At 49.6% G+C, this 21,370-nt stretch overlaps 9 protein-coding genes across 9 annotated transcripts; 3 read left to right on the forward strand and 6 right to left on the reverse strand.

Annotated features, from left to right (window-relative positions):
* Window positions 1–272: 272 nt before the first annotated feature.
* LTR84_004792 (uncharacterized protein) lies at window positions 273–1,912 on the reverse strand (the record flags this gene model as incomplete). The annotated part of the gene is made up of 6 exons (XM_064848366.1): window positions 273–555; window positions 619–956; window positions 1,007–1,157; window positions 1,210–1,322; window positions 1,373–1,797; window positions 1,849–1,912. 6 exons carry the CDS (start codon window positions 1,910–1,912, stop codon window positions 273–275), a joined length of 1,374 nt encoding a protein of 457 aa, XP_064710990.1.
* Window positions 1,913–3,032: 1,120 nt separating this feature from the next.
* LTR84_004793 (uncharacterized protein) lies at window positions 3,033–4,055 on the forward strand (the record flags this gene model as incomplete). The annotated part of the gene is made up of 1 exon (XM_064848367.1): window positions 3,033–4,055. One exon carries the CDS (start codon window positions 3,033–3,035, stop codon window positions 4,053–4,055), a length of 1,023 nt encoding a protein of 340 aa, XP_064710991.1.
* Window positions 4,056–4,460: 405 nt separating this feature from the next.
* Window positions 4,461–6,818, reverse strand: LTR84_004794 (uncharacterized protein; the record flags this gene model as incomplete). The annotated part of the gene is made up of 4 exons (XM_064848368.1): window positions 4,461–5,471; window positions 5,542–5,787; window positions 5,836–6,560; window positions 6,614–6,818. The coding sequence occupies 4 exons, from the start codon at window positions 6,816–6,818 to the stop codon at window positions 4,461–4,463; spliced, it is 2,187 nt and encodes a 728-aa protein (XP_064710992.1).
* A 744-nt stretch (window positions 6,819–7,562) lies between these two features.
* LTR84_004795 (uncharacterized protein) lies at window positions 7,563–9,336 on the reverse strand (the record flags this gene model as incomplete). The annotated part of the gene is made up of 7 exons (XM_064848369.1): window positions 7,563–8,021; window positions 8,086–8,167; window positions 8,215–8,301; window positions 8,358–8,586; window positions 8,643–8,827; window positions 8,889–9,205; window positions 9,268–9,336. The coding sequence occupies 7 exons, from the start codon at window positions 9,334–9,336 to the stop codon at window positions 7,563–7,565; spliced, it is 1,428 nt and encodes a 475-aa protein (XP_064710993.1).
* A 616-nt stretch (window positions 9,337–9,952) lies between these two features.
* Window positions 9,953–11,540, reverse strand: LTR84_004796 (uncharacterized protein; the record flags this gene model as incomplete). Its single annotated transcript, XM_064848370.1, has 3 exons — window positions 9,953–10,595; window positions 10,643–11,293; window positions 11,353–11,540. The coding sequence occupies 3 exons, from the start codon at window positions 11,538–11,540 to the stop codon at window positions 9,953–9,955; spliced, it is 1,482 nt and encodes a 493-aa protein (XP_064710994.1).
* Window positions 11,541–12,162: 622 nt separating this feature from the next.
* Window positions 12,163–13,581, reverse strand: LTR84_004797 (uncharacterized protein; the record flags this gene model as incomplete). Its single annotated transcript, XM_064848371.1, has 2 exons — window positions 12,163–13,216; window positions 13,271–13,581. 2 exons carry the CDS (start codon window positions 13,579–13,581, stop codon window positions 12,163–12,165), a joined length of 1,365 nt encoding a protein of 454 aa, XP_064710995.1.
* A 1,376-nt stretch (window positions 13,582–14,957) lies between these two features.
* On the forward strand, window positions 14,958–15,728 carry LTR84_004798 (uncharacterized protein; the record flags this gene model as incomplete). Its single annotated transcript, XM_064848372.1, has 1 exon — window positions 14,958–15,728. The coding sequence occupies one exon, from the start codon at window positions 14,958–14,960 to the stop codon at window positions 15,726–15,728; it is 771 nt and encodes a 256-aa protein (XP_064710996.1).
* Window positions 15,729–16,342: 614 nt separating this feature from the next.
* LTR84_004799 (uncharacterized protein) lies at window positions 16,343–17,749 on the forward strand (the record flags this gene model as incomplete). The annotated part of the gene is made up of 1 exon (XM_064848373.1): window positions 16,343–17,749. One exon carries the CDS (start codon window positions 16,343–16,345, stop codon window positions 17,747–17,749), a length of 1,407 nt encoding a protein of 468 aa, XP_064710997.1.
* Window positions 17,750–19,070: 1,321 nt separating this feature from the next.
* On the reverse strand, window positions 19,071–20,447 carry LTR84_004800 (uncharacterized protein; the record flags this gene model as incomplete). Its single annotated transcript, XM_064848374.1, has 2 exons — window positions 19,071–19,198; window positions 19,271–20,447. The coding sequence occupies 2 exons, from the start codon at window positions 20,445–20,447 to the stop codon at window positions 19,071–19,073; spliced, it is 1,305 nt and encodes a 434-aa protein (XP_064710998.1).
* Between the last annotated feature and the right edge of the window lie 923 nt (window positions 20,448–21,370).

Consider the following 21,370-nt stretch of genomic DNA (forward strand, 5'->3'; position numbering starts at 1 on the left):
TTGACTCAGCGTGAAGAATATCGAGGTATGGATCTTCCACTTTGGCAGAGAACGTATTGATTGATTCAAGACTTATAGTGCGAAGTCGAATACGGTAGATCATAAGACCGTATGTGAAAACTGATATAAACTAGTCTGAAGACTAAAAATTCACCAACCCCCCCGATCATGCGAGCGTTTCGCTTTCTACTAATGCTTTTATTGCTCCAACATTTCATGCCTCCAAGGATACCGGTACTGCGGTCACATCAAACCCTTGCTTTCCTGTTGCCTCAAAGTTTGGCAGAGAGCTGTTTTGGGACTAGGGGGCCTTCAGTCAGCGTTGCAAGATCTTCATAGATAATATCGCGAGTACCATTTACCGTGGTCTGGAAATGCTGGAAGTTCTCCTCAAATTCCTCTTCAGCATTCTTTTCCGCGTCGAAATTATGGATCCAGTCTTCTCGCGGGAACTGGACCGATGTGGGATCTTCCTTGACTTTATCCCAATCTGCCTTATGCCACATGTCGCGTGTGGTTTCGCCGGTCTTTTGTACTGCTTTGACGCGCTCATATCTATCCGGAGGATCAGCATCCGGTCCTTACAAAACAATTGTTTCTGTGAACTCGATCACTTACCTTATCCGCTGGTACGTTCTTACTCCATCGGGAATTTGATCCTTGCCAGCTCTCTTGAGGCAAACTGCAAGAGTGACGCCATCTTCCATAGCCTGAGTTGCACCTTGGGCTGAAGTTGGCAGGAATGGATGTGCGGAATCACCCAGCAGACTGATGCGGCCGCCTTTACTGACCCAGGTTGGGAGAGGATCTCGATAAACCAGCTTCCAATCGACCAGGTGACTTTCCGGTGTCTTGGAGACAATTCTCTTGCAAAGTGGATCCCAACCTTCAAAGACCTTATAAACGTCTTCTAGCTTTCCCGGGAATGACCAAGATTCATCAATATCTGCGTCGTCCTAGAGGTTACGCATCAGCCGGAGTCATGTTTTTCGGCCACAAACCGTACCTTGTGTGTCAAGACCCAGCAACAATCACTTCCGTTCTTGATCGTTGAAAAGAGAAAATGCACATCTTGGCCAATCCAGCCATTAAACGTATCGCCATTTTCGCAGAAATGCTTGGTCAACGGATCGGCGATCATGTCGGTGTTTGGGAACCTGTAAGCGATCAGCATCAACATCACCGTCCGTATCCTCGAGCGACACCTACCATGCTCTGAAGACGGCATAGCCACTGCTCTTGGGTCGGTCAAAATAGCCCAGAACCAGTTCGCGAGCCTTTGATCGAACGCCGTCAGAACCAATGACGACATCTGCGAAAATCTGGCCCAGAGTAAGTATGTCTCCAGCTATCTCCGGTGAGGTGCTCTTACCTGTTCGCCAGATTCTAGCTCGATGCCTGCACAATCCTTTTCCTCCAGGTACTTCCCTATTCTTGTCCCAAGATGGATCGGGATACCCAAATCATCCTTGGCGTGGTTAAAAACGATCTCATGCAACTCTCCTCTGTGACCGTTGAAAACCGGAGCATCGGGGTCCTGTTCTGGGGTTTTCTGCGTGATGATGTGTTCGCCCGTATATTTGTGAATTCGAAATCCGTGTTTCACAAGGTCGATGCTGATTGCTCGCATCTTCTTGGTGATCTCACCATCGACTCCCCATCGTCGGAATATGCGACCGGCGTTGGCACCGAATGAAATGATGTCTCCAAGGGGTTTCAACTCCGGAAAAGATTCGTATATCTCAACATCATGCCCTTGTCGATGACATTCAATTGCTGCAGTAAGTCCGCCGAAACCTGTTTTGATTAAGCCAAGGATCATCTACCACGAACAGCGGCTGTTCTCACCAGCTCCAACAACAATAACTTTGACTCCAGTCTTGGGCCTCACTGAAGGCTGCTCCGTTGTCATTTTTGCAAAGGCCAAAAAAAGGTAAGCCGCGGGAAGTTCTCGGGAAAGTAACAAAATGTAAATGCCTTGGAAAGACTACGAATAGGCAACTCCGGCGGGGGGTATGTCTCTAGATATAAATCCTTGCCGAAGCGTTTGGTTCACCTGAAAGCAGAAAGGTTCGAGAAGGGATGATTGTTGCCAATTCTTGCGCACCGACGGGCTGGCCAAGGACATATAGATAGCCAGCCCCATAGTACTGCACACTCAAGGATTTGCTTGTTTCCAGATAATGACCAGAAACAAGCAAAATGGTTGGAGGCGGATAGTCACTAAACCCGCGGTTCTCCAAATGAACTGCCGACAACGCTATGCATTGTACCAAAACGGACAATGGACGTTGAATTTTATGCCGACCCATTGGATGTGGGCAATTCTCTGCGGGTACGGGAGCAGTTTTGCTACCACCCCACACGTTCCAAGTTCCCCATTGTGTCCCTGATTCAGGGCTTAGGAGGGAGTCCCTGGTTCCATCGCCGCAACCGCCTTTATACTTGGATATGGACCGAGCATTCTGCGGGGTGTGTGGAGTTAGGTCTAGAAGTATCCGAAGGACGAGTAAGGTCTTCCAAAATATATTATCCCACCATCTATCTGATCACCTTATCGAACTCTTCGGTGCGATATCCGACTTCCAGGTCCATGAACTCGTCGCACACCGCATATCGCATGTGCATAAAATAAAGACGATCATTTGATAGCTACATCTGCCCATCCGGTCTTCCTCCAAGCGTGAATCTACATCCAACACCCCACATCCACACCCACAACCCACAACCCAAAATAAGGCTACGGTTGACTGCCCAAGTGCCCGTGGCCATTGGAGGCTGGGATTCTACTTGTGGCCTCCCATAAATACGTCGGAACTACCGAACCCGAAATCCGAGTGTAGACCTGTTTACATATTACAACAGGATCAGTGCACCGGTTCTACTAAGGCACTTTACTTGAGCAGATCACAATAATTACAGCAACAGTTGCCGTTAACGCATTGAGCGATTTGAGCAGGGGAAAATAGGCGATCCAAGCGCTCGCCCCATCAACTACCCGAGCTATTCTTTCAAAAGCCCAGCACGCAATCATGACCACCAATCCAGAATTTGGCCAGAGCACCACAGGGACAACGGTCGCAAAAGCGTTCAGCGATGAGGTCCGCGGGAAAGTCATCGTCATAGTGGGTGTATCACCACAAAGTATCGGCGAGTCCATGGCATTAGCATTGGCCGCGCATGACCCAGCACTCCTCGTTTTCGCCTCAAGAACCAAATCAAAGATGGAAGAGGTTTCCAGTAAGGTTAAATCAGTGCATGGGAAAACGAAGATCGAACTCGTTGGAGTTGACCTCGCGTCGCTTGCCTCGGTCCGCGAAGCGGCAAAGACCATCAACAGCATTGTCGACCGGATTGACATTCTTATTAACAACGCGGCGGTTGTCCTTCAGCGGCACGAATCTACTCAGGAAGGTTTGGAGATGCAGTTCGGAACGAATCATATAGGTCCCTTCCTTCTGACCAACCTATTACTACCCAAGATCATCGCGGCTGCCGAAAATTCTGCCACCAAGGGTTCAATTCGCATTATCAATCTGACCAGCCAAGGCCACATCATTTCGCCAATCCGGTTCAGTGACACCAACTTCAAGAAACGCCCGGAAGACCTGCCACTGGAAGAGCGACCGATGTCTAGACCGGGCGTGTCATTTGATCCACCGCCAGGAGAAACTTATGTCCCATTCGTAGCATATGGGCAATCCAAAACGGCGAATGTTCTCTTCTCAGTCTCCCTGACAAAGAAATTGGCTAGTAAGGGGATCCGCTCAATTGCCACTCATCCCGGCTCCATTTGGACGGATCTATCCCGGAATCTCGACGAGAAACATCAGGATCTGATCAGCAAGACTGCAGGATTCTGGAAGGACCTCGATCAAGGTGCAGCGACGACTCTGGTGGCTGCACTCGACCCCAAGCTGGGTGCAGATTTGGATATCACATACCTCAACGACTGTCAAGTTGCACAGGCCGCGGAGCATGCGCGGGACGAGAAAGCGGCCGAGGGGCTTTGGCAGTTGAGTGAGAGCATCGTGGGCCAGGAATTCAAATTATAACTTTCCAATGATGAAGAACCAGCTTGTAGACAAGCAAGTCTGGTATGATATGGTCATTGGGTTGATAACGGCAAACGACGAACATATTCTGGCCGGAATCTGTATTCTGAGAAGACCTAAATGGCGGAATCAGGCAGTTGGATGATCCTTGTTCCGTAAACCGGTGGATTCATGGTGGCTGAAGAGCCGAGGCCAGCTTCCCGAAGATTTGGGTCTCCGTGTGCATGGCCTGGACGTCGGGAACCGGTGGAGTCTGTCAACCCCTGCCTGATCTGGAAGTGGATAGACGTGATACCCTGCTAGAGTGCATGCCATTCGTGATAATTTCATGTGAAGACCTTGATTAAGCAGAGCCCAGAGTTCGAGACTCGAACAAGATGGGACATCTATATGTCACATCTGCTCTTAGAACATGTTGTCATCCCACATATTATCGTAGAAAACATCAATATCATTCGATACAAGTAGTGGATTCATGTTTAAAAATGGTAAGGGCGAGTAATCCGTGAACTCATAGGGTTGAAAAGGGTTGGCAGTCTGAATCAGTCGGAAATCGGCGGCTGCGGGATCTGGATAGGCAGGTGGCTCGATAGCTGACCCGACTGTCGGTGGTTGAGTCTGCCCGTGGATATCGGAGTCCTTAGGCGGTTCATAACTAGTGCCGGATTGCAAAGAGACGCCTCTAGAACCCGAGACCGTCGAAGTAGCTCCCTCCACCGTCTGAGCATGGTCGGCAAGGCTGAGGCGGGATAGGAGCCCATGAGGCCCGGCGAACTTTTGCCACAGACGCTGGGAGGACCGATATGTTGAATAAGCTTGTATTAGTGCCAGTCCTTTGTTGAGTCCATCCCTCACACCTTGATTCCAAGTGGCCAACTCGAGGGTGTCATCACTGGCACCGGTGCGCTGTTCTCGTAGGCTGTGAATGTAGACCAGAAACAGTGTAGAAAGTGCCGAGGACAAGAACAAATTCAAAACGGGTTGCTGTTTCTTATAAAGGTCGTACTTTTCGTTCATCTCTTCGATTGTTTCAACCGTATCTTGTGCAATTTGCGCCACGATCCTAATACGTTTGATGTTTGCCATGTATGTCTGCGACGAGAACAGCAAAGGTCTCATGACAACAATCCGGAATTGGTTTGCGCGCAGATATAAGATGAATCGAAGGAATTGTGTGCCTTGGTCCACGTATATATGACCGTCGCTAGTGGTTTTGATAGCATTCGCTCCCCTCTGGAGACGTAGATAGGCTGGCAGACTCTCCTGCCAGCGCTGCACTTGATAATCTACGTAGTCAAAGTCCTCGTCTTTGATTCGCTGTTTCGCTCTACCACGCTCGTCCGTCACAGCGGCCCAGGCAGGAGGTCCGATCCTGATGTAAGAAGTCATCGCTTTCGCATATGGATTCAATGTACCCTGCAAGGCACTATAAGTAAGATGCTTACATACGGAGCATTTGATCAGGTTACAAAGAACGGTAACTTACTGTCTCGGTAATGTCAATATCAGTATCCTTCAAGGTGAAAGGCAATCCTGCATTGAAGTTGAGCTGACGATCAAGGATTACGCATGCCACGAGGACGTTGATGACTTCTGTACGGGCCTCACTTTGAATAAAGCGGCGCATTAATATGTGCTTTTGATGAAGTCCAGCTTCGATCATCAGGCGGCATGCAATCGCGACATAGCGTGAAGCAAGACGACAATCATCCTTGAACATGTGGAAGAAGGCCTGATGAAGTTAGCAACGCTTCTCAAATGATCCTGCCATAGAGCTCACCATGAGGAGCAACAGTATCTGGCCATGCAGATTGAAATTCTTTGCAAATACTACGCTGGTAGCGACCGGCTGGAGCTCGTGGAAGATCCTTTCACTCAAGGCGCTCGCACCTCCACCTTCTGCCAAGAGTCCGATCGCAAGAACCATTTTCAAGTGAGCGAAATTTCCGCCTTGGGTGGGAGGGATACTCTTGTCCTGCAGCGAAGTTTTGGACGATGGCCAGAGTAGGTCAACTTGGGTTTGTAGGGAGGAGATATCTGCAATTGGATGCAGAACTCCTACGCATTCATGGTAGATCTGGAGAAGATTAAGTGCATGACTCTTCTCCATCCCATATAGTAGCTTAGAGTTCATCGGGTTCCGTTGAAGCTCTTGGAAATCGACAGCTCCTGGAACATCGTCTTCATCTGTCTCTCTACCGAGACTTACGGAGCCGGCCAATTCAACTTCTTGCTCCAAGTCGGAGATTCCTGCTTCAGAAGCATTTTCTTGATCGAGCATTAACTTAGCAAGGCCGAAGCTGAAGTTTGCGCTCGTCGGGCCGGCAAACGTCGAAAAATTGGGCTGAGAGGGAAGTTCTCTATCCATTCCCTCACCAATTTTTCGTAGTTTATTTGAGATGGTCCCATGAGGTGATCTGGTTCCAGTTCCCTGGACTTGTTGTTGCTCCAGGATGGCAACCTTTGATTGAAGCGCGTAGACGAGCTTATTCAATACGGTAAGATCTCTGCAGAAGTCTTAGTAGGATGGTCGCTTTTGGTTAATAGCTATCTAGTACCTTGACTTTGAGGCGCTGGAGGTAAGACTGCTTGGAGAGTCATCTGTTTGCTGAGTGCTATCAGCCGGATTTCGTGCGTATCGGCATTCCAGGGATCGACGTTGACAAGGTTCACAAGGATGACTTCCATCACACCTCGTCTTGCGAGTTTTGCAGGTTGCACAGGCTTGTTCAACATACACGGCCCTCTTGCGACTCGCAGCATCCTTGGCCCTCGACCTCCTTTTTACTCTGTTCTGATGTTGGATCATCTCAGAGAGTGACTCAGGGCCTAGATACGGAGCTGTTTAATCTAGGTCATCAGCTACAGCAAGTTCGAATTCATGGGAGTCAATGTTGGAGCGTGTCGATTTGAAGAAACTTAAGAATCAGGTTAGGTGGGGTTTTGGCATATTTTGTGAAGACTACGCCTAATTAAATAACTAACTTCAAGCAGCTAGTGGTGGTTGAGCATTACCTAAGGATACGTTGACTCTCAATCAATTATTCCGTAATGAACCCTATGAAGCCCGGGGTAGCCCCGAGGCCCCCTGCTGAAGCATCGCTGATCCGGTCCTTGGCCCGTGGATGGAACACAGTGGACATGTCGCTGGGGGGTACTTAAATCAGTCAAAGTCATCAAAGCTCATTCTTGTGGGTTCGGCGGCAAGAATTTTGGGTGAACATCAATTCAACTCTATGGAATTTCGAATCGGCCTTGAGATGCGATGTTAAATACTTATACTTGGTATTCGTGCGGTGAGCATCATATTTATTGAGTGATAATGTCTACCATCATCGATCCCTAACTAGTAACCTGCCTAGCTACTAATTAGGTACGTCTAATCCTGTCTTTTGAATATGTCAGCAAAGAATAAACCCAGTCAGCCTGGGTCTGCGTATTCGTCAATTTTTTTGTGCACACCGAGATACTAAACATCATACTCGGCCAGCATCCAGTCTAGGATGTTCACAGAGTACTGCGTAAAACAATGCTTGGATCTTTACGCGCCCATTCATCAAACCTGTTCTCTGCATCAGCGAGCACATCAAACCCTAGCAGACTCTTTTGATAAGCAGCATCTCCCCAATTCCACTTGCTCGGGCCTTGCCACTTCGCTGCGGGCAGTTTTGAGAGTTCACTATCACGTTCCTGCTGCGCATCGCCATCATGTAGGTGATAAAATTCCCGGGTCAAAACTGCCCCGGAAACGTTGATTTCGGTTCGCTGTTTGCGGAGTCGTTCATATAATTGAAGGAGACTTGTCAATTGGCCGTTCCGCGCCTTCGGAGAAAGAGATAGGTTTCTCTCCTGTAGGCGTGTGAGCAGCACCCCAAGGATGGCACCATCTTCGACCGCCATGGCAGCACCTTGGCCTTGATAGGGTAGAGTGGGATGTGAGGCATCACCCAATAAGGCGACAGGACCCTTGTTGATATCTATGTTAGCAGGTGTCTCAATCCATCGGCACCAGGGGTTTCTAGATACTCACTTTCGTCCATTTGTCAAGCTCCTTAAAGTGAAGCAATTTCCATTTCAAAGCAGAATTCAAGCACGATATTATGCGAGTCAGCCTGGTCAGTCAGCACACTACCTCACGATGCATGAAAGCAGGTCTTACGTTGGATCCCAACCATCGAAGCACTTTCCCATTTCTTCAAGACTACCCTGTGCTGTGCGGACACCTTCGGGTAAATCATCGGCGACTCTTTAAAGGCCCAAGGATCAGTACGATACTTGGAAGATGAGGAAAACGAAACTGACAGTAGTACCAGGTTAAACTCGGTCTTGTTTCTCAGTGGATAGAAAACGGCATGTCGACTGGGGCCTAACCAAACTTGCACATTGGACTTCTCGATCAGACCATCGATTCTGGGGTCATGAAAAGATTTGAGCTGGTCACGGGTGAAGGTGCCCCGGTATGCCAGATCACCTGTCTCGACCGGTGGCATAGGTCGACCTAGGACGAATTCCCGCATACTTGACCAAAGTCCTGTCAGCTGTGGTTAACTCTGCCCTTCAGCCTGCCGAGAGTATCGTCTAGCATACCATCTGCTCCGATGACAACGTCTGCATCGATGCGCCTGCCATCTTTGAGAACGACAATCTGACGTCCTTCCGACTCGTCCACCCCTTGTTCAATGTCTACCACCTCCGTATCCGTCATGATACGCGCACCTTTCCTTTGTGCGGCATCAAGGAGCACGTTCTGGTAGTCGCCTCGATGGATGGCTCTGCCCACACACTCTGTCAAACGTATGTTCGACTGCTTGAGGACTCGGGGAGTGGACTTACATCCAATCGGCTCCATATTCCCGCTTCACTCTTTCCCCTAATGGCTTCTCGACGATGATGTTGCCATCCTTGTATCGACGCAGTGTGAAGTCCTGCACAACATAGCCGCCCGCACTCTTCAGTTGTTCGACCAACCCGAAATGCTGCATAACTCTGCAAGCATTTGGTGGAATATGGATTCCGGATCCGATTGCAATCATCTCCGGTACACGTTCGACAACGGTGACATCGCAAGGCTGCTTCGCACGGCGACATGCAATAGCGCACGCCAGGCCGCCTAGCCCGGCTCCCACAATCACAACATGGAGGGTTTTGTTCTTGTTGTTGGTTAGCATGAATAGCCATTAACAAGCTAACAACGGTAGCCAGGGTTTCTCACGAGTGGTCTGTTACTCCCTATTTTTGCTGAGCCTGAACTTTGTTCTTGATGAATTTCCATTGAGGACATCTTCCGCCTCATCTGAGTGCTCAACTCCCACACTTGGCGACCCTGGATTGACTGCGTTGACTCACATTCAATCACACAGTATTTCTACCAGTAGTTTACCTTCAACATTCAGTAGATATAGGACGGTCTAGCCACTGCGTAATCGTGCTTGTAAGCAAAGTACCGAATACATGGCTTGTTCCGTGACCACATTCCGAGAGCCATAAATCAATCAATTTCCGGACCGTCGATAAACTTTCCGACCACTTCAGCAGCATTGGGAACTCCGTAGACTTTTCAAATCTAATTGCTGCGATTTCGCATTCAAGCAGTGTAGACAGATATTGTTACGTTCGCCTTGTACTGATAATGGCAGTTTGCTCCGGTGAAGACTTAGGCTCCAGAGCAGTTTACGGGAGGAATATGCTTATTATTATGCTAAGCGCTAATTAGTACTATGACCGGAACCGCTGTTCTCTTTTATCCAAAACCGTATGTTGGCCTGGCTCAGTATAGCCAATCTATGATCATCTAAGAGTACTCAAAGACCCATTGTGCCCCATTCAAGCATTGACTGACGTTCATGGCTACGCTGCTATGGAGTGCCCAGGCGTCTACCTCTGTAATATGCCACAGTTCAGTATGTGAAGCGGAACGATGGGTGATCGTCTCCCAAGTTCTTCAGCTCCTCCTCTGGTAAATTAAATCTATCATCTCTTTTACCCTCGTTTCGCAACTTGTTCTCCCGCATGAGGTAAAAAAGTAGCACAGTGGCGCTGATGACGCAGAGCCACACCAAGCCCAGACCAAGTCCAAAGCCCAGCTTGAAGGTCGGTGCCTGTTTCGTGATGTAGATGTTCGAAGCGATGATTCCTGAAAGATTGCCGAAGCCGAGTTGCATGGCCGAGCTGACTCCACTTTTATAGTGGCCCGATACGTTGTTGCTGAGCCAGATAATGATGATCGGGTGGACGATGAAACCGCCCGTCAGGAAGAGGAAAACGGCAAAGTACCGAACACCGACCTTGACTGAAAGCATGTTGAGAAGGATGACATATCCGATCGTGGAAATAACGCTGCCAAAGACTACGAAGCCATAGCGGTGCTTGAGCTTGTCGCTTAGAAATGCCGTCGTTAAAGTGCAAACGAGAGCGACCGCGTAAATCGGAATGGACATCACTTGTGCTTTGACCGCAGTCCATCCGAGTTGTCTCAAGATAGTTGGGATAAAAAGTGAGCCTGAATAGGTCGTGGTGGTGATACCAATGTACATGAGGACACTAGGGAATGTTAGTCTCCAGTGTGATGAAAAGGCCACAACACTTACCCAAGGTATATCTTCACATCACTAAAGATCCGTTTGGCAGTCTGTTTGTTCCAATGATTCATCGTTGCACCTGCTCTATCCTCAGCGACCCGTCTTAGAATGATCGTTCGCTCATCTGGGGTTAGAAATCTGGCTGTTTCTGGCCAATCTGGAACCAACCAGAAGGCCGATATAGCAATAACGACGGTGGCAAGTCCTTCAAGAATAAAGATCCACCGCCACGAGGCGTATCCTCCCAGCGTCTTGATGTGAGCGATCGCGTATGCAAGGAGGCCGCTCGTAGCTCCAGCGACGATACCTGAGCTGAAGTATATGGTGAACCGTGACTGAATCTCATGCCGCTTGTAGTACATCGACATCAGATACACATTGCTTGGGAAGAAACCAGACTCAAAGACACCCATCAATACTCGACAGGCTATGAGACCACCAAATGACTTAGTGAGTCCCTGGCAAATCGTGATGACACCCCAGAAAAATATCATCCCTGGGATGTAAAGCGATGGACGGACGTGCTTCAACAAGAGGTTACTGGGGACCTCAAGGAGAATGTAGGGAATGAAGAACAGGAAAAGAGCGATGTTGAAGTCGTTGCCGGTCATATGCAGATCTTTCTCCAACCCCTGAATCCGAGCATTGCCAATATTGATTCTGCTTGGTAGTTAGCAACTAACTTTATGTGCATACGGTTCAGCCTTGGCAGAGCTTACCGATCAATAAAGCTGCAAAGTTGCAGGAGGAATAGAATAGGAATCAAGTGCCAATCAACCTTTCTGAGTACCTTCTTCTCGAGAGCGGAATCGATCTCTTCGATTTGGTCCTCTTTATGGGCAGCTGAGGTGTCACTGCCAGTCCGGATTTCGCCTTCGCCGGCCTCTGCTATCTTTTCACCTGTCATTGTAGATCCCGTCAATCTTGCTGCGATATGTGTGAGTATGCTAGGATATTCAAGAACTGTATCCCTCCAAATTCATGACATGCTGTACTTGATGCCATGCTTATAACAATTTTCTTTGTACATAGCGAAAACTCGGGTTTACAAGATCGGAACAGGGATGGCAGGTTCCGTTTATGGCTGAGATCTCCATCGCGACGCCAAGTCCAGGGCTTTTCCCCAGAAATCCACCCCAACCATGCTAGATTCCCCTGATTCCCCCAGCTCCCTTTAGACCCTTGGTCATCAGGTATTCGCTTCTCCGTAAGTATCTGTCAATGGTCTCCACCGGTAATTCCGGATATCTGGGGTAGTCAGCATACGAATACGCTTTTCTGGCTAGGCACTCAAATAATATCGGAGCCACACCCATATTTGCCAAGTCCGGGCACCTCTTCCCTTCCCATGGAGTATTGATCCCAATTACCAGAATGTCTAACAAGAAGTTCGAACGATGGCGGATGGGCCAGGTAGATTATGGAGCTTTGTGGAATGAACATGAGACATCTAAGTGGCTCAATCTGTGTGAAAGTAGGAAGAAGTGGTGTATAGGAATTCATTTCTCGTTAGTCGACTGGCTGAGACTCTATTTTTCAGTTTTGTGAACTTCCGATGCGCCAAAGCTTTGCTCTTCTGCATCCTCAACGTGATCCTCAGCAGATTTTCTCCCTCTGCCCCATCCTCCACTCCAGCCTAACCAGCCTTTTTCATATGGACCTCTCGCGGCGGTGATGAGATAACCCGCTGCCGTGATACCAATTCCCCAGCAGCCAGCTGGTATCCATCCACCGTACAGCTCATAAACATCGTTGGCTGCCTTGGTTCCCACCAACTGTCCCAGGTGCATGACAATCATAAATGCAGTGTTGACTCGATTTGATGACCCCGGCTCAATCCCTTCAATATTGATTCTGGCCGCGACGAAGAGAACCATCAACCCGGCGTCTAGTAAGACTGCTTCGATCACAGGCCCAGCCACGTTGTGTACACCCACGAAAGTTCCCACCACGACGCCGACCATGCTGAGTGTTATGCCAATGAAGACGGAGTATAGTGGTACACGCAGGGGCGTGATCACGAACTTTCCAAAGAGAGGCCCAAGGAGAAGAGTCGAAGCACCGATAAGTCCAAATAGTCCAATAGCAGCCGATCCATAATTATAGGGTGCTTGCGAGAGAAGGAAGGTAAGTGTTGTCCAATACGCCGTTAGCACAGTAAATGAAGTAAAGGCCAGAAGACTTGATTGTACAAGAACCGGATGTCTGAAATAAAGTCTAAAAATGGACAGAAGTATGCGTGGGTAGGTTTTGGCAATGTCTCGCAGCGGTCTTTTATTGATAGGTTCGTAATCCGGCATGAACACGAACAAAAGTCCCAGGACAAGGATCTGGATACCAAGACCCATCCAGTACACGTTGCGCCAATTGGTATAGTTCGCCACAATCCCAGACAAAATCCGCGCAAGCAGAATCCCAAAAGTTGGGCCCGTGCCAACGATTGATAAATTGAAAGCTCGCTGGGATGGAGATGAGAGCTCTGAAACCAATGGAATGACAACGTGGACGACACAGGTAAAGAGTGCGGAAAGGTAGGTCAACACCAAAAAGATAGTTAAGTTGTTGGTTAGACATTGGCCAAGCCTTGTGTCAAGTTAGCGACCGTCAACATTCAGCGTTCAGGCTATGCACACTTACCAGAACAGAGCAGCCAGAGTCGTCATTACGAGGGTGAATTGTCTTCGAGGGAAGAAATCAGCAAGTGGTAGAATCAAAAGCAGACAGCTAGCCTCTCCTGCTTGTGCAAGTGTAGGAATGTTTGCAACTCCACTTTGTGTGGTGTGGAAATCCTCAGCAAGTACATTGAGGATGGGATGGCTGTAGAACAGATTGGCGGAATTGAAGCCCCCGCAGAAGGCGTACAATATCGTGAGCCATGTTGTCAAACGTGGTGTCTCACAGTCCTTCAGTCGACACCAAGGAGGAGTCCAAAGAATGCCGTAGCCCATTACTTCGACGACTTGAGCCACTGGGGGAACGCCTTTGCTGAGGTTGAAATGCTCTTATTCGTCCTTGGTGGTGACCACTTTCCGAGGGGATTTATGCTTTGGACGAGGCTATGGCGTTCTGGAAGCAAGCCAGAGTGTTGCCTGAGAGACTCGAATGGTGAATGGTGCTTGATTCTTGATTCTTACTTAGACGGCAGCTTGACGAAATATAAATTCTGAACCAGATGAGAACATATCAATTTTCCCAATTCGGCCGAATTGAGTTATTTAGCTGCCATAGGCACAAGAATCGGCAATTGCGAGGCATTGCAAGAAATGCCGACGATTTCGGCGATTGCTTCATGCTCTTGGCTTCCGCTTCCAATGTTGTCAAAAACGGTGAGCTGGATTCCGTGATGATGCTGTCAACTCAAAAGGAGCCGGCGCATTGGCCCGGCATCGAGACCGCAGTTTTCCGCGTAGGCGGGTTTATTCTTTCCCCTTAGGTTGATCTTCGGTGTAGGGCGAAATGGCAAGACACCATCCAGTTTTCGGCCGAATTGGGCTAGTTTTTATTGAGTCCATCGGAGGTACATTTCGCTTTGCGCCTGTTGCTTCATGGAAATAGTATATATATCGTGCGCACATCCACAGAGCCGATTCGCAGCCGCTGGTCGGAGCTGATGTTGCAGCACCATGCTTAAGGTGTAATTCACGGTCGGGCCAAAAGCGCGTGGTTTTTGGGACTCAAATCGAGACTTGGGCCACAGCTCGTGAGCAGATTCACTCCATTGACAAACTTACGGTACATCGATCTATCAACAGAACTAGATTGCCCTGTCATGAAATGGACAGAAAGCCATCCCTAAGTTTCAAAGTTCCCAGGGAAAACAATCAGGGGCTCGACAAGCTAACGGAACAAATCCGATAATTATGTAAGCTACGCGTAAGAGTGACGTCGGAACGACATCTCCCTTCAATCCGCTGGACCTCAGTTGTCAATTAGGCCTCCCTGGTCGAGTATTCCGACGTGAGAAAGGTTATAAACTAGAGGGGGATAGAGCTTCCGATATTTTGAACCTCTTCCCGACACCGAATGATAGTCTCTCGACTTGTTCAGTCTTGTTCCAAGAGCTTCCTGCTGAATACCAGCGCACTCTCCGTATCCAGATACCCCTTTGTATCACCTATCCATTCTTGTGCCCCAGTCCTCAAAATGTCAACTGCCACGCGCTCGAGTAAGCGCCAGAAGACGAATGATGACATGCCTTATAGTCTAATTTACTGTAAGCATATCAATACCTTGCCCTGATCACTTACTAGCACTATTGCGATAGCTCGCTGTCATGTTTGCAAGAGCATGAGCAGACCCACTAATTCACGAGAATACCACGAAGATGATCAAGAAAGCTCACAGCCTTGTGCAAAAAATAGGGCCCGGAATGCCAGGAAGAGGAGAAAATATTCGCCTCGCCTTTGAAGCCACTGGAACACCATACACCGACGTTTCAAATGAGAATAAGGAAGGAATCAACGACGTCCTGGCCCAGATCAGCGCAGACAACGTCGGCGACGCGAACAACCCGCCTCCTCTAGCACCACCGATCCTAAAGCACGGCGAGAAAATCCTCATCTCCCAAAGCCCGAACATCTTGTTCTACCTAGGCCCGAAACTCAACTTGGTCCCGAACACCGACGAAGACCCGGTCGGGATCTACCATGTCAATGCCTTGGCTTTAACCGCTCTGGACGGACTATCCAATGAAGCGCACGACACCCACCACCCCATCGCAACCGGCGACTACTACGAAGACCAGAAATCCGAAGCGTTGAAGAAGGCAAAGGACTATCGTGCAAACCGCCTGCCCAAGTTTCTCGGTTATTTCAATCGTGTGTTGAAAGGGGAAGCCTCCAAGGGAGGCGAGTACCTCTATGGTGGCCAGTTGACTTATGCGGACCTAGTGTTCTTCCAATGCTTGAATGGTGTGACACACGCGTTTCCGAAGGCTGTGGCTAGGATGAGAGAAAGTGGAGATTATGATCTCGCTTTTGCACTGTATGATCGCGTCAAAGGCTTGGACAAAATCAAGGCCTATTTGGAAAGTGATAGGCGGCAAAAGTACTCGCTGGGTATTTGGCGACATTATCCTGAGCTGGATGATGAGTGAGAATTTGGTCTAGATAGAGGATAAAAGTATTTGTCTACTCATATGTCACGGGTAGGATAAAACTAGTCGATTCTCGAATGCCAGACATCTTCATTAAGCCCCTTCGCTTCTCTCAGCACGCATCAAGCAGAACCGCTCGACACACATACTGACGACCAGAAATACGGGAGTTATTGTAGGCCCGTTTGGACGAGTGCATTATTACTCTGGAAGCGATATATTCTGAATCACATTGTCTAATTTTCAAATCTTCACCAATATGGCATGAAGCATATCAATATGTGTTACAATCTCAGACTGATCGCCATTTTATACGGATAAAGGCTGGGACCGCAAGGAGGCTATCGCCCCCACGCAGGGGATTCCCCCAAATCGGCCGAGGCTGCTATTATTGAGGACCCCTCATTAGCTCCTTCGAGGGGCTCCTTAACCGCCAGACCGCCAGAGTCAGGCTTCCTGCCTCCTAGAATCTGAGATGAGATTTCTTCTTTGGCTCTGTGATACCTACCGTGATTCCATGAGATCTTATTATGATGATCTCAACCAAGTTCCGACCCTTCTGTAGAGTTCTTCAATATACACTACGACCTTTGACGTCACATTTCCGGGCCAGCATGAGCACGGTACAAGACTCAATCATCTTCGGTAATATTCTCTCCACACGAGAGTCGGCAGCAGTATGGTCGGACAAGACGCGAACCCAGTGTTACCTAGCATTCGAGGGGGCGTTGGCCAAATCTCAAGCCAGGCTAGGGATAATACCGCAAAAGGCTGCGAATGAGATCATCAATTTCTGTCTCGATGTTCGAAATGTCGATATGGACGAGCTGCGTCAGCAGACCGAGTTGATCGGGTATCCGATTCTCGGGGTTGTGAAGCAGCTGGTCAAGCATGTCAATGAGACTGAGCCTGGTTTGGGTGAATGGGCACACTGGGGCGCTACTACGCAGGATGTCACTGATACTGCCACCGTCATTCAACTCTGGGATACTCTGAGTTTGTTTGAGAAGGCTCTTAGCCAAATCATTGCTTCTCTCCGCTCATTGGCAGAACAACATAGATCGACTCCCATGGCCGCCAGATCAAATTTACAGCAGGCAGTGCCCATCTCTTTTGGGTTTAAACTGGCCCGCCTGCTGGCGACTTTCCTTCGACATCAAGATAGGCTCAAGGATGTTGAGTACCGTCTGACCGTCCTCGAGTTCTCAGGCGCTGCAGGTACTCTCGCAACACTACCACCCACAGCAGAGCATCCGGATCTAGGTCTCGAATGTCAGCGAGAACTTGCCAAGGATCTCAATCTCAAGGTCCCAGAAATAGCATGGCACACGGAGCGGGATAGGATAGCAGAATTCGGATCTTTATGTGCTATGCTCACCAGTACATGTGCCAAATTTGCTCTTGATATGAAACTTATGAATCAGACGGAAGTGGGAGAAGTGTCGGAACCATATGTGCCGCATCGAGGTTCCTCCAGCACCATGCCACAAAAGCGAAATCCTATATCGTGTGCCTACATCACCGCCATGGCTGCAACCGTCCGGCAACTGAGCACGAGCCTTTTCGAAGCAATGGTCGAGGACCATGAGCGAAGTACTGGTCCTTGGCAGATCGAATGGATTGTTCTCCCTCAGATATCAACGCTTACGCATGCAACACTGAAGCAGACGGCCGACTTGATCGCAGGTCTCGAGGTTCACGAGGATGCAATGAAGAAAAATCTTGACATCTCCCAAGGTGGCATCGTTTCAGAAGCTGTCATGATGGGATTGGGGAAGACACTTGGCCGGCAATACGCCCATGATGTCGTTTACGACCTGTGTCGAAAATCTCAACAAGAGAATCGACCATTACTGGATCTTCTCTGTGAGCATGAAGAAATCAAGAGCAAGCTGAGCAGAGAAGAGTTGGAGAGTCTATGCAATCCTGCAAACTATCTCGGTTACAGTGAGGCGATGGTCGACCGAGTGTTGAAACTTACCGATGAACCCAAGACTCATAGGAAAGCAAGCTTGGTATGAAGGAAGGAGCACAACTTCACCTTCCAGTGTTGCCTGCCCCAGTTCTGTCAGCCAAGTCATCATACTTGTCTTGTTGGTAAAATCGTGCTCAAGCGGGAAGTGTTTCTCGCAGTTTCCGATGTAGTTGGCTCTCACCACCTCTTCATCATCATCTGCGTGCACATCAATCCACTCACCACCTTGATTAAACCCCCTTCACTTGGAAGAGGTATACTTATCCAAGATACTCATCATCAGTCATCAAACCTCTCTCGTTAATGTTTCTATTCCCAATCGTGGATCCGATGCTTTGTGACCGGGAGGGACCATGTGATCGAAGATCTCCACGCCGGCCTGCAGTCAAAAAAAGACAAAGCACAAACTGTGGCATTCCGTCTCGGGCCACGAGAACGACAGATGAAGACGCTCGGTACTTTACTCAACCTGTCCAAGTTAACTATTCTACACGGCTAATTCAAATCTAAGGGCACCGAAACTTCGACCGACATACCCCAAGACCGCATCTTCAACAAGACAGAAACCAGTGAGAAACTCGGTCAAAGGACGACCATCAAACCGAAACCATCACTACTACACCTATGAGCATAAACGTGTGAAAGCCACTCGGGCACCAACAAGATCAGAGACGGGGGGGAATGTTGCCCACAAGCCTGGAACCCGCTTGCGAGGGGCAGTGGGTGCGGATCGGAAGAGATCAGCAGCTCCCGCAGCTCCTGCTCAGTCAAACCGTGAGAGAACGAAGACCCATCATGCTCTTCTTGCCCATGAGCATCTCCAGGCTCACATCCGAGAAGGAGCCGAAGATGACATTGGGGCAAGCAAGACAAGCAAGGTACATTTCAAAGATTAGGACAGGCCAAGAATTTTCTAAAGGGGTGATGCGGAGCGTTTCATCGGCAAGTTGATCAGGAAACTGCATCCTACTGAATGGTACGGTCGTGTGTAGCTACCGAACATACCTTTTCTCATTCTTAGACCTTCGAGAGACAGATATCAGTACATCCAAATGGAATGATGTTATAAACAGACGAGTAAGATTTTATCCGGTCCGATCAGGAAACAGTGAGACAACAAGCCATGGCGTAACTCATCCAATTGAGACTTGTCTGGTGTGGTAAAATGTTATATACATGAAGGTAAAAGGAGCCAGATCCACCACGGCCGGGCGAAAATCATTGTTGAATCATACATGCACAAAAAAGCTCAGAGGAAAATGCAAAGGTGAGACACATGAGAAGAAAAATCAGGCGCGGGCGGCTTTTTGTCCTATATCCCAAAGACAATCCAAATTGCGAACAAACAAGACTGATCCAACTTTTCTTTAGTTGAAAGCCTTGTTGAAAGCATCCGCAGCGGCCTGACCGGTCGCAGCCTGGGCGGCCTTCGCAGCAGTGTTGCACGCGTCGACAGTGGCCTTGGGCGCCTTGCATTTGTCGTTGAGTTGTTGGCCTTGAGAAGTCAAAGAATTAGCACAAACGCTCAATAAGATGGCCGAGAAAAGATAGGTAAAGGGTTACTTACAGACGAAATCAGTGATGACTTTGATGTTCTCGGCGGAGCCGTGAGGGAAGCCGGTTCTGTTGTCTTTGTTGGCGGGCGCGAAGGCGGATTTCTCGCGGCGGCCGTCGAGACCCGCTGCGAAGATCACCGTCGGGTTGCTGCAGCTGCCGAGGTCGAGTTTGCCGGCGTTGCCGCCTGCGGGGGGAGCAGCAGTGGCGGTTGCTTTGGCGGTGGTAGTGGCAGAGACAGAGGCAGAAGCAGATGCAGATGCGGTGTTGGCGGCTTTGGTGGTCGTGGCGAGAGTTGTCTTCGCGGGCTCCTGGCTGACGACGGAGCATTCGGTCGGCTCGGCTGCACCACCTCCAGCGGCGGCGGTGGTGGTTGTGGCGGCAGCGCCTCCGCCGTTGCCTGCACCTGCACCGTTACCTGCGCCTCGAGAGGCGACAAAGGCCTTGACTTCATCCTCGGTGGCGTCTTCGACAATCAGGTTCTGGGTGAAGATGCAGCCTTGCGGGTCATCGAGGGTGTCGCAGGTGTTACCGGCACCGGTTGGGTCGCCGATCTCGCCGGGCGCGAAAGTGCCGGAGTCGAGAGCGTCGAGTGGGTCGCCGCCAACGCTGGCGATCTGGACGGCTAGCTCGAGGGCGATGGCCTTGTTGGTGGCGGCGGCGCCGTTCGAAGCTGGGTCCTGATGTTGGGTGATGGCTGCGATCTCAGGGTTCTTGGCTTTGATGGATGTGCAAAGCACGGATGCCTGGCCGACGGCACCGGTGTTGCGTTCCAGGGCGCGGTAGATCAGCGAGGCGATCTGGCCGTCGAGGTCGTCGGCGGCTTTGGCGTTGGTGAATGCCTGGTCGGCCGTAGCTTGTTGGAGGCAGTCCGTGTCGGTGATCTTGCCTTGGCCGGCTGAAGCGGCGGCGTTTCCTAGGAGGCCGAAGACGGCGTCCTGGATGTTATCAGGGTTGTTCTTCTGGAGCATTTCGTTCACGATGACCAGGAAGATCTCGTGGGAGTGTTCTTGGGGAACTTCACGTCGGTTGAGCTTGGCGTTCCATCGTACAGCTCGCTTCTGGACAGTGCGTGCTGTCACGCTGGTGTCACGGCCATGGTTTTGAGCTGCTTGGGAGTTCGTTGGACGAGCGGCCGCCAAGTTGAGCCCGGTGGCGAGGAGGGCTGAGAGATAGATCTTGGTTTGCATGTTGATTGGTTTCCTTTTTGTTCAGGTGATTAGCAAAAGGTACGTTGAGTGAATGTGGTATTCGCTGCAGGTCGTTCGTTCTTGTTAGATTGTTGAGTATGCTAGAAAGTCAAAAAAAATTGATTGTAGTAATACAGCGATAGGACCTGGCCTGTATCAGTTCTCCGGGAACGACTTGTAATTGGAATTGAAAGAGTGTGGGAAAAGAAAGAATCGACTGTGGCGAAACGACCGTGTACAATCAAGATAGCTCAGCTACTTGAAGAAGAGAATCCATGGAAGACAGAGAAGGAGCAAAAGAGATATATAGGAAATGCTTGTCCCAAGGTCCAGCCCACAGACCTACTCGGTACCTATTTACGGAGTGGTGTTGAGAATTAGCGTTTCGATTCATCCGATGCGCTCCTGGGCTCATCTGAGATGCCAACAATCTCGCTCGATGGATGATAGCCCAGGAGCAAACCCTTGTCTCAGACACAAAGGCCAGTGAGTTAGTGGGGGAGAATAGGGCTTTGGTGTCAGGCCTCAGGACTCGATGATAGATCTCAAACGAGCCGCTTTTCCCATTTGGGGGTGGTGGCTCAGGAACTCATGAGTGAATGTACGCCGTTGTCGTCGCCTGGGCAGCGCAACCCTGTAGAGAGTACGCACCTCGGTAGGGTTTGTCACGTCATGTCTCTTGAAGGGTGAGAGGGGTGAACAGATGACCCGGAACTAAGCTTTGTTGCAAATACCTCGTAGAGAGGATGATGGGAGAAGAAATTGGTTTGGTGTCTGAAGGGGCTGAAAGGCGGTTGGGAGGGTTTCGCCACGTTTTGGCCAGCGACATCGTGCAGCAGCTTCGCCTCCGCATCTTGGCGCTGAAACACGACAACGTCTCCTAGTTAAGTGGTAGCCTGAGTCAAGTTGGTACCTTAGGTACT

Source organism: Exophiala bonariae (assembly GCF_035927105.1).
Source record: "Exophiala bonariae strain CCFEE 5792 chromosome Unknown scaffold_2, whole genome shotgun sequence".
NCBI classification, from domain to species: Eukaryota; Fungi; Ascomycota; class Eurotiomycetes; order Chaetothyriales; family Herpotrichiellaceae; genus Exophiala; species Exophiala bonariae.